This window comes from Phasianus colchicus, chromosome 1 (assembly GCF_987193195.1).
Source record: "Phasianus colchicus chromosome 1, bPhaCol1.hap1.1, whole genome shotgun sequence".
In the NCBI taxonomy this organism is placed as follows: domain Eukaryota; kingdom Metazoa; phylum Chordata; class Aves; order Galliformes; family Phasianidae; genus Phasianus; species Phasianus colchicus.
The window spans coordinates 147,924,275-147,936,321 of record NC_143436.1 but is presented as its reverse complement, the minus strand read 5'-3'; the positions used below and the strand labels follow the sequence as shown (position 1 = coordinate 147,936,321).

General features: G+C 34.9%; 1 protein-coding gene across 2 annotated transcripts in view; it reads left to right on the top strand.

Annotated features, from left to right (window-relative positions):
- Positions 1-12,047, top strand: part of GPC6 (glypican 6) — a 730,376-nt gene that overhangs the window by 518,209 nt on the left and 200,120 nt on the right. For both annotated transcript variants that reach the window (XM_090129991.1, XM_031610618.2), the window contains exon 4: positions 10,112-10,277. In XM_090129991.1, coding sequence (XP_089986117.1) covers positions 10,112-10,277 — 166 coding nt within the window. The remainder of the gene's footprint in view (positions 1-10,111; positions 10,278-12,047) is intronic.

Genomic DNA, 12,047 nt, shown 5'->3' with positions numbered 1-12,047 from the left:
CAATATGTCTAATTGCTTGATTTGATCATTATCTTTTGCTGTAGCAGCTATTTTCTTTTTGCACCTCAATTCTTTCTCAGAATTTTCACTCCTGTTTTTTCAGGGGTTCAATTTCCATGTTATCAAGGACCACCCCTTCAATTTGCAATTTGTTGCTGTGCAATACGTAAAATACTGTTGCATCACTGTAATTTTTCTTTTCCTCCAGTGAGCACAAATCCATTTCTGCTTGATTATACAGAACCTTATCTGGCCTTTTTTTTTTTTTTTTTTTTTTTTTTTTTTTTTTTTTTTTTTACCATCCTTTCTTAATGCATCTTTCAACTTCATTTTTCTCCTGACTGACTGTTCTGCGAGGCAACTGCACATCATTGCTCAGCAATATCCTCCTGTTGTCTTTGTTGGAAAGAAAAGATGGATTCATCTTTCTTAACTTGAAACATGTGCAAGAAGACATTTATATAGTTACTCTTTTTATAGCACCACAAGAGACAGTAACACACCTATATTAAATTATTGTTTTTAGGTTGAAATGAATCAGAAATAAACTTGGGAGCATAGGTCAGATTTAGATACTGCTGTCTAGTCAAAAAAATAGTTCTAAAGATCACTTCTAAAGTTCTACGCTTTATGTATTTTCTTTTTGCTCCCCAAATTACACAAGTTTCTGGGGAATTTCTAATCCTATTGCTCGCAGCCATATCGAAATCTATTTTGTTTTGGTTCATTCTCTGGTATTGTGGGTTTATTTCTCTGTGCTATCAGTCTCCTAGACTTCTGTGTGGCATCTGATAATATTATTGAACTCTGATTTGTCACTGAGGGCACTTTCATTGCTCCCCCTGCTGTCTTGCACTGCAGGTCCCCATAAACAATATTTATGCCATACACATAAAAACTGCAATAGAGAAGATGACAAATATTTTGTCTAACACAGCCATGAACAGGTCCAGGTCACAGAAAGGGAACAGAAATCACCAGGTAGTATATTTCTTACCAATCTTTCAGTGTTTGAATGCTTCATTTAGGCTTCCAAATTACAGCTAATCTCCTCCTCCCCTTGTTCTCTGGAGACAAAGCCCAATTGCAGCATTACAGTTAAATTAATAATAAATTAAGAATTGCACTCTTGATTTGATTTCTATTGGCTCAAACACCAAGATGGCTTTTGTTGACTTCATTGTACATTTTCTGTTTAGATAATTGTGCGTGTTCAGACTTATACCATGCAATTATCTGTGTTTGAACATTCTCCTAAAATATTTAAGGTAGTTTTTGTTTCTGACATCTACCAGTGTGACTTGCGCAGTTCTGTTTTCAACCCTGGAAAATTTAGTGCTTGCTTTCCTATTAAGCCAAAGCCTTCTTATCTAGTTGAAGCCACATACATTTTACACAAGCACAGAAGAAATAATCATGCTCTCTTTCAAGAGAGATACAGTAGGAAAGCAGAGGAACTGCTTTTCATTAAGAGAATTTCTTAAACTTCGTGTTCCAGAAGAGAAGGTAGAATCTGAAAAGCCTTACAGCTGTGAGATTCTTTCCTTATTTCTGTATAACAAGACACTTTTCATCTCCTGGGAGTGGAAGGAAGAAATTATTTCAAAGATTTGTCACCTTATCTTTGCCCTTACAATGCTGGAAAAATGGATTCCACACCTCAAATTGTATTTAACATGGGCTTGTTCACACAGTATATGAGAAAGAAAAATATTTTTCCAATTTAGAGGGCCGATTTTTCAGCTCAATAATATCTCATGGGATGTAAATCCTTGTATCCTGAACTATTTTCTCAACCTGCACTATTTTCAGTCTAAGAAATTCCTGGTTTAATGATCCTTGTAAGCAAACAATGATCTTTACACCTAGTTCATTTGCAATTGATTATTCCTCTGACATATAAAACAGGATTTATGAAGAACATTTTAATATCTAGACATGAATATTCAAGCATTTCAGATTGTAAAAACTAAGTTGAAAAAAAAAAAAAGCTTTAAAAAAGCTTTAAATCATCACTGAGAAGTGACACAAGAGAGAAAAAGAAATTAGCACTTTACAAAATATCCTGTGACTATAATTCTTCAAGTACCTTTCTAAATTTGGATTTTCCATATTCAAGTAAACTGCAATTCTTTTCAGCTCCCTAATAATAGGGAAACCTATTCTTTTCCTCTGGATATAGATATTCAGTCTCACAGTTAAGTAAGCATTTGAGCATTTTGTCCTTGTGATTTTTTGACCTTGACTTTCACGGAAAAATTGTGAAATTCCACAATTCATGTTTCCTATAGTGATTTGCTGTTTTAAGTGCAACTTCTTCATGAGACTTCCAGTCTTTATTTTTCTACAAACAGTTTCAGAACTACACGTATTGATAACTTATGCAAAACACTGATGAGAGTGATACTTATAAGCAGCTTTGAAATTTTTTGGTGCAGAACTCTTCCAATTTTATCCATCTAAATGTCTATTAAAATTACCTATTATGTTTAAGACTTTCGTCTTTAAAATGGAGGAGTGGTATCTATCTGCCTTCCAGAACTATACACATACAGTTACACAATTATAGATATACTGAAATGAATAAGTATGAAATATAGCCCATATTTTAATAAATGTTGGAAGGAAATATAGTTTCTCATGATTTAAAAATTATGAATAATGGTAAGTAGCATCTCAAAGAATTTCTAAAAAAACTTTGGTTCCTCTGAGTTGCGATGGAGTAAGTGCTTAATATTGCACAATTTGTATCAGATAGTATAAATGTAATTTCTTTTTTATGTTATTAAACTTTAGAGTTCAGCTATTTACTTTAAATCTTTTTTTCAATAATTTAAGAACATGTTGAACTTTTAATGATATATTTTTTAGAAAAAATAGTTTACTAGATATGAAATTATTAAAATTCAATTTAGCATGTTTTAAATCTTATCATGTTCTTGAAACCTGGTACCCACGAATTGTAGGAATCTTGCAGCTGTTCAACTGATTGTAGCATTTTACTTTTATTTCGGTATAATTCAAGCACAAAGTCAAAGATACTAATACAAAGCCATAGTCCTCAAAACAGCTCTTCTACCTTTCAGTCATCTGGGATACTATAACTGATAAAACAGTAGATAGCATTTTTTATTTATGAGATCAGTATTAAATGAGACTTTTGGTTGGTATAAGCAAGTATTTTCAAAGTGACCTTCTACAGCATAAATTCCCAGTTGAGTATGGCTGAGGGAGTATTTCCATTTATATATCAGATTGCACCGTATGAGCAGTGAGCTCAGATCTTAGAATCGAAGAACCAGACTGAAACAATAAACAGCACTTAAATAATACATTCAAATATGTTATGAATATTTATATGCTGCTCTAATTAGATACATTCTGTCATATTTTCAACTGAAATCTATTGAAAAATAACTTGTTTGATATCTAGAATATTAAGTGAAATCAGTCGTGAAAATAGCCAAAATGTGAACAAGAAGAAAATGAATCACTTGGGTCTAGCTGTAAACAAATCTAGTTTGAAGAGAAGAAAGAGGAAAAGAGAGAAAAAAAAAAAAAAAAACACACAACAAAAACATTAGTAGCTAAGCCTTATCTGTTTCCCCTATTTAAAAACAAATAACAGAAATCAATAGGTAGTAATTGTATCCTGCTGAGAAGATAGTGTCAAAGATATATGATGTAGAGCAGTGAGCGAACTGGACTGATGTTTAGTTTTTATACTGAATTTAATTAAACATCAAACAAAAGAAAAAAGTGCCTGTGGATAGGTGATCTAATAGGTTCTGGCAGTTCTGCGCAACCTATGAAATGTACCTCATTATACACATCAGTCTGACCCCATCTACATCAATCTAAATGTTTAATTGAAGTTACAATTACTTTGAGACTTATTTCATGAGATTAGAAACAAATTTTTTGTTATTAGAAAATGTTTCCTTAGTTCTAGTTTATTGAATACAATAAAGAACAATTATTAAAGGAATTAAAAGTTTTTTGTTTTCCTTCTATTCTGAAATGCACCATCATTAATTTCTCCTTATGTCTTATTTGAATTTGTATATAATTTTGGGTAGGAAATACTAAAATTATACTGTTACATTTTTTTGGACATGAAATGTTAAAATTAGACTATCAAGTTGCCCACAGATATATTAACATTTGATGGATTAATATGGGAGGACTACTTGTCTCAGTGGAGTTGCATTTCCCCAGGAGTTGTTTGAGACATGTTAATGCACGCAAGATTAGGCTCTGACCTGGGAACATGCATAAACATTGCATTATTATCCCCCTAGTCGTAGTTGAGGCTCTTGAAGTAATTAGGCTAGGAACAAAATTATATTTGAACACAGCTCATTTTTTCCATTTATACTGTTATGTTGGAGGCAGGCTACGTAGACAAAAAATGACATAAAGATTCCTCAGTTTCTCAGAGGATCATGCCTGCACAGGACACATGACAGTGGGTTGTTGAGGGGGGAGATGAATGATCTAACCAATGGAACAAGTGCTAAAGGCAATGATTCACTTTAAAACTCTGTCCAACTATGATCCACTTACATGGAATAGCAGGAATATACCTCACTGCCTTGTAAAAATGCCTTTCTTTAAAGCAAAGTTTGCTACTTCAACCTGAATACTGAATTTGAAAAGAAATAAAACTTTCCAGCTTTTATCCAGCAGCCACATTGTTAAAGCATTCATACGGTTTGAAATAAAATGCAGTCATCTTCCCTACAGATGGAAAGATTATTTAGTGTACAGGCACTTAAAAATGAGTATCTACTTTCTGGGCTGGCTGGCAGTTTCACCTCAGGTTTTCATGTTAAGGAATAGCTCCATGTGCTCCATAATGAGATTGATTCCATAGGAAATGTTGGAAGGAGCTGTGTGCCTGTTGTGGTACTCGGCTGTGATAAATTTTGCTCAAACTTGACAGATTTTATTATACATCAAGAAATGACAGGATCTGAACCTAAATATGGCTTTATGCTCTGACTACATCCAGTATTACTTTGGAGGAATGCCTCTACTTTAGCACCAGACAACATATATCAGTTACTTCAGTAAGAAATCTCCTACAAGTACAAATAGAGAGCCTGCATATCAGTTTTTCTGACCCTTTCAAGGTTCTCTAAACTGTTTTTCTGAACTTTTTTATATCAGAAAAAAAAAAAAAAATTAAGTTGTGTACACTGTAAAGCCAAGTCTAGATTATAAAAATAGACCAGGTACATAATAAAGTGTGATTTTGGAAAATGTGTTATGAGAGAGTGCAATTTCATGTGCAAAAAAGTTCTCTCCTCAATTATTTATATTTTCATGATTGCAAATTCTGTCTTCTAGGTGAAATAATATTACTTCCAGAATTTCTGAAAGGGGAAAACAAGTGTTCAGTAATGAAGCCCTTTAGAATCTTGCTTTTTGGGTGGTTTGGGGGTTGTTTTTTGTTTTTTTTTGTTTTTGCATGTATGCATAAACTTACATTTGGATAAAGATGAAGCTGTCAGAATATGTTTAAAAATGCTGTGTAACATGTCCTGAGGCTACTGGGCTCAGTCAAAGTTCTGATGGGTACTTTTCTGACATGCTGCAATCTGTGTTTGCTTATACTAAACTAAAGATGTCCTGGTCAGTCAGGGAGAAAACATGATACAATTAATGACTCCTCTATGGTGGTTTCCCCAGTAATGTCATTTGATCTGCTCTGACTGATTTTTAAAATATGATTTACATTAGGACTTTTTATTTCTAAACTTTGGCTTCCATGCAAATGTCTCTGCTATGATTAATTGCAGTGCATTGTAAAAGACTAAAAAAAATAAGTAAAAGCCTATAGTAACAAATATTATTTAAAGCTGATAAACAGTTTTCCTGAGCAAATGCAGGTTTTGAATACTTCTGAATGATATGAATGTCTTTCTTTTGACTGGTCTGCAGAAAAGTATTTTTAGGTGTGAGAGATTCTGAGTAAAGATATTGTGGGGTTTCTTTGGTTTGGTTTTGGAGATTTTGTTTGTTTGTTTTAAGATGAACATGAGAAACAGGCTTTGAAAATATGTTTCTTTCAATCTGCCATCAGAAAATGTATCAAGCCAATCTGATTGGTTGAAAAGCAACTTTCTGTAATAATATACAGATTCCATGTTCTCAAATTCTAAGCTGAATTCTTTATGTTTGTTCTTTTACCAAGATTTCACACTGTTAGAGAAAAGTTTGATAATTTTTTATGCATGAGAGCTGTCATTAAGGGAGGAGAAAAAGCGGACTCCATTCTCTGAAAATGAAGTAATAGAAAAAAAAGGGTTGAAGCTGAAAATCAAAACTTGGCTGCTCACTGGAGGCTGGATTCACAAAGTCCTCAGGCCTTCAGAGTAGATGATTCATCTTCATTTTTTCCTTTGCCAGAATAAAAGTTGATAAAAAAAAAGTAAAGGTACATTAGTACTGTAGGTGATGGAGATACGGAGCAGCATTGAGAACAAGACTCACCAGATCACAGCTTAATTGCTAGACCCTCCTGGATCCCTTTTCAACTGCCTGCTTTGGATGTCCCCATGCAATCAATGCCTGTGTGCTTTTCAGAGGAAGTTTCCTTATAGAGATCAGTTCCAGAAGATACTTGTCCTATTGTGGTCCTCTTCTTTCCTTCCTGGTGTAATCTAAATATCATAGAAATAACCTCCTCTCTCTCTTCAAAACATGCAACATTATATTTAGCTTATTGTAATCCTATTGCTTGCAGTACTGCCTTTTATTATTCCAACCACTTGAAAATAGCTGAAAAATAACCACAGAAAAATATTTATTTTATTATTCAGGCACCACGTGGAACCCAAGGGAGCTGTAGTGCCAAATACAATCTAGTATTATGGGATGTGGCCAGTAAGTGCTAGCCATATGCATGTTGAATGTAAGCTAGACCCTTCTCCTGGCCTCAGAGAGATCAGCTGATATTTTATTTCAGCAACGTAGCAACTTCTGAGACAGAGATCTGCAACATCTAGCATGATCAGCAAGGAGATGCTTGTGTAGGTCTATGTCTGAGATTGATATAAATATAACAAAGGCTGCTGTAGTTTTCTCCAGCTGCTTTTTTCTCTCGAAACAAAAGCAGGGCACCCTCCTTTCTTATAAATCATGCTGTTGATGATGCCACCATTTTGTACAAAGGATATTGAAACATTCAGACAAGATCTGTGAGGCTTGGGTTCAGCTCATTCTTTTTGTGTAGTAGGAAATTATCCTCACTACTTTGGAGTGGACTCCATGAGACAGTGCTCTGTTTAAAGCTGTCCTGTAATGCAAAAAGAATTCACAGTTCACTGAACTCTTGTAAACAAATACTCAAACTGACTTTTAGGGTCCTGTCCTAGCATATCAGAGATATGATCAGGACCTTTAGCAGAGAAAAATTTGGTACCTGATTACTTCCCATATTAAATTTGTGATAAAATAAAGCGTATGTAAATATTTATGATATTTCGTTGTTAGAAATATAATACAAAGACCAGAACTGTTTTTTGTTTTGTTTTTTTTTCTCTAGTTATGTTTTTCAAGAATGAAAGTACCGCTATGTTTTCATAGAAGAGCAAGAACCCATAGATATAAGGGATGTCAGTATAAGTACCAGCATGGGTTGAAAAGGCATAGATGGGAGAACATGTGGATTTCCGCTGAACTTAGGAAGTCAACCAGGTGTCAGCAACTTTGCACTGACAAGAACTCTGGGCAGGGGAAGAAGCACAGTTTTAGACATGAAAGTAACTTTGCTGATAAAACTTTCAGTAGCGACTGGAAGAAATACAGCTTTAAACAGCAATTTCAAACTAATTTTGAATGCTCTGTATTTTACTCACATCCCCCTTTCACTGCTAATCTTTTTATAAAAGTCAGCCTCTTCTAGGTTTTGGGGGTATATGGATAAAAAAAGCTAGACAAGTAACCACAAAAAGTAGTTCTGAGCAGTGGAAATGATTATAATTCTTCCTTGGATTTATACTTAGTATTTGGATTTTCTGGTGATTAATAAGGTTAAATTTCTACTTTTGCTGTTTTTTTAACCCCTGTGACATTCACAGAATCATTCTCCATGTGTATTCTTTGATTTCCTTGAGGAACTGACCTCCTGATTCAGCCTTTTCCTAAATAAAGGCAGTAACAGAGCCTATCTCCTTTTCTTCTCCCAGCTGTTTTCCAAAAGCTTATAGGATCTTATTGTACTGAGACCTGAAGTCCTCGGTCAAATTTGATTGAAATTGGCCAACATGTTCTAAAGTTATCAGAAAAGATGGCCAAATATACCTTTACACACCCCATCCAAGTGTTGCGTGAGTAAAGTGCATTTCTCTAGGAAAGTGAGGCAAAAGTCACCTCTGAGCATAGTCAGAAGCATCTGCTCTAACTTTTAGCAGAGTTGCTTTCAAAAAAGGTCCAGTGTGATGAAAACATTCTGTACCAGAAAAAGGAAAAGAAATCCCAGAGGAAAAAAAAAAAAAAAAAAGAGGAAGAAAGAATTGCAATTTTAGTATGACCCTGACAATAAAAACTATCAGTCAGCTTAGCACAGGCTGCTATAGTGCAAAGTCAGATTCATGCTTTCACACTCTCTTTTAGCACAGATTTCCATGACTATAGAAAAAAATAGTTCCAATTCATATTAAACTGTTGCATTTATTCATAAGCCAACAAAATGAGTGAAAGGAATGCCATTTCTTTGCACTTTCCTGTTCGGAAATTCTCAAATCACTCAGGAGCCTGTAGCCCTTCTGTCACTGCGCTAGACTGTCACTCTGACACAGGAAACATATGCTCTACTGCACTGTGACAAGACATTTTGCAAGTAGTACCTAATATTGTGCACTTTCAATGCAAAATAGAGTTTCAGTCCTGAAAACATACATTATAGTAGCACGCAAAATTTTAAGTCTGATATGAAACAAATGAGGAAATGAGAGGGTAAGGGAAATAATGCTTACCCAACAAACACTAAGTGGTTATCAAATGTGCTCAATTTGGGCAGTTTAAATCTAAGAATGGAATATTCAGGGAGTATTCGGTGGATGTCTTCTAGAAGAAGATTTATCCTACCTTGCAATAAATGGGATAAAGAAAGTTTCCCAAAAAGATTTATTTCTCTCCAATTGGATACAGAAGGTATTACTGAATAGATGCCTGGCATTCTGATGGATAAAAAAGATGGCAGGAAAGATCCTATCATTAGAGATAGCAGGGGGTCCTTATGAAAGAAATCTTTCTCTATCCTTAATTCTCCCTCTCCGGGAAAACCAGGATTCTAGCGAAAACTGTATTAGATATAAAATGTAAGTTTATAGCTACACACTACTTCTTTCTGTCAGCCATACACACAGTAAAGATTTTGACTGAAGACCCTTTCCATTGGCTCTGATGGCAGTTCTAAGTTCAACAAGTGCAGCCACGTTCTGCCGTATTGATGCTTAATTTGAAATGCATTAGGCTGTTGTCAATAAAATGCTTTTTTTGTTGCTCAAGATATTGAAAGACAAAATCATACATAAAAAAAAAAAAAGACTGATCTCTTTATGAATTTGCCTGAGAAAATAGAAGGGTGTTTTTTGTGTGAAAACAGGATGATATCCCTTTTTCATGACGTATTTCTGAATAATTTAATAGAAATTATTTTGGAATTATCTTGGATTTACTGCACTTCAATAAAGAGGAGAATCTCATCCAGTGTGACTGGCATGAATGAGAAGAATGTAGCAACACCTCAGGATCCTCCTGGTTAGGATCAGTCAGTTTCTGTCCAACTTATTTCCTAGCTTTTTTTCCTTTAGTTCCAATAGATTTCATGTGGGAGGGTTGGGGCAGAAAGTGCTGCCATCAGGAGGGGAGTGTTGATTTTTTGCATTCCTGAAAGTCACTGCGGCTGTAGTGAATGAAGATAATGAGTAGGAATTGTTTAGCATCATAGGAGGGTGTTATTAAGGGTTGAGATTTTCTCACAGATTGCCCCTTCTATGCTTATTGCTTGAGAGGCATAATCTCAGCAACCCCAGCATTCACAGAACAGGAGATTGATTTCCTCCTTTTTCTTTTTCTTTCCCCCCTTCAAACTCTGCAGGTCAGTCCCACCCCAGGGTGCATCCGGGCGTTAATGAAGATGTTGTACTGCCCTTACTGCAGAGGACTTCCCACTGTGAAACCTTGCAACAACTATTGCCTCAATGTAATGAAGGGCTGCCTAGCAAATCAGGCTGATTTGGATACTGAGTGGAATCTGTTCATAGGTAAGAAGAGTTTAAATATTAGTGGAAGGAAATATCGGTAATAGCAAAGATCTCCAGAGTTCTGTAAAGTTAGAAGATGCTGTTGGTCAATACTTGCAATGAAAGAACTGCAGATACATCTCATTTTCTAGTTGACCTTCCTGGATTGCAGGAGGAAATGACACTTCCACCCCAGAGCAAGTCACATTTCATATTTCAAAAGGAATTATGTGGTTTTATGAGCTCTGATGTGAATTGTTACATGATATGTGAAATATTAAAAAGCTTTGTTGAGGAAATGATAACAAGCTTAACAAGGTCAAAATAGTTTGTACTTCAACAGAAAACTAGGCTCTTACAAACTGAGAAGATAGTAGCATTGTATAACATCTATTCAACATAAATTGCAACAGCGCTTTTCTTAATTCTTACAGTATATAGTATACATAACTTAAAATGTTACATACACGAGAAATTATTAATTCCCTGTTCCCAGTTAAAATGTCCCTCTTTTAGTATGCTGAGGAGGAAGTATTAAACAAACAGTCAAAATGTTAGAATGAAGTATTGAAAACAAATTTAAGGAGAATTGCTATTACAGCTTTATTCACATAACTCTTCAATCAAATAAACTAATAAGCAAAAAAGAAATCTCCTTAACAGCCATACAGATAACTTGGAGCAGAAAAACTCTTGGAAGAATAATCTTAGACAAGAAACAAGACCTTCAAGTTGCTTTTGGTCATATATAGTACAAAGATAGGATGAGATGATATTATAATAATATGATAATGATAATATAGAAAGAACAGAACCAGCCGGTTATATATCAAACCTTTGTAAGCATCCTAGGCAAAACTGAATCTGGGAAAAACAAATCAGTTGGAAAAATGGGATAAACTCCTTATTGTACTTAAGGAAAATACTATTTTCTTCTTTTGTATGACAAAATATCAGCAATCTCTGCCTAATTTCAAACCCCACTGATCAATGTGACTTTGAAAGCATGACTCTGACTCACACATGCATTTTCACCTTACTCAGCACAGTGGTGGTATAAGATGGATAGGGAGAAGAAAACAGGATGAAAAATGGATCAGAGTAAGCAAAATGGCAAACAGTATCAAGTGTGCTACAAAAATAGCATAAGCAAAAATGCAAATAGCAATTATAAAAGTGATACAAATAGGCATGCCTTCTTGGTCCCTTGTAGTCGTTAAAGGAAACTACCACAGGAAGAAGAACTGTATGGGGGAAAACCATGGTGTTGCTGGTATGAATGGAAAAGGCAGTTCATCACCTGAAAGCTAAATAAGAGTGGATAGGAAATAAATGCCCACCTGTTAAAGACATAGAGAAAGCTACTTTCCTTTTGAACTTAAAGAGTATGCAAGACCTGAACCATCACTATATGATCACAGAAAATAATGTAGGCTTTTATGAAAAAAATATTGTAACTAAAATATATAACGGAGTTTCTGTTAAGGTAAGCACCTGTTCAAATCAAAAGCTGGAAGGTAAGATCTCAGGCCGTAAGAGATTTCCTTTTCTGGTGCTTTGAATCCACTGAGAGATTTGGGCAGGGTAAGTTTTGTGCTCAGAAGTGTGGAAATGCTTCCAGCTTCAGACTTTCAGTCTTTGATGCAAAGCCCTTGTCTTCATCAATGTATTTCACATTTTCATTGTTCCTGCTCTCAGAAAAGCAAAGCTGCATGAAAGCTAGTACATTTTGTTAAAATATCGTGCTAATTTATTAAATACCGTGTAAAACATCAAGTGCTTCCTCAAGGC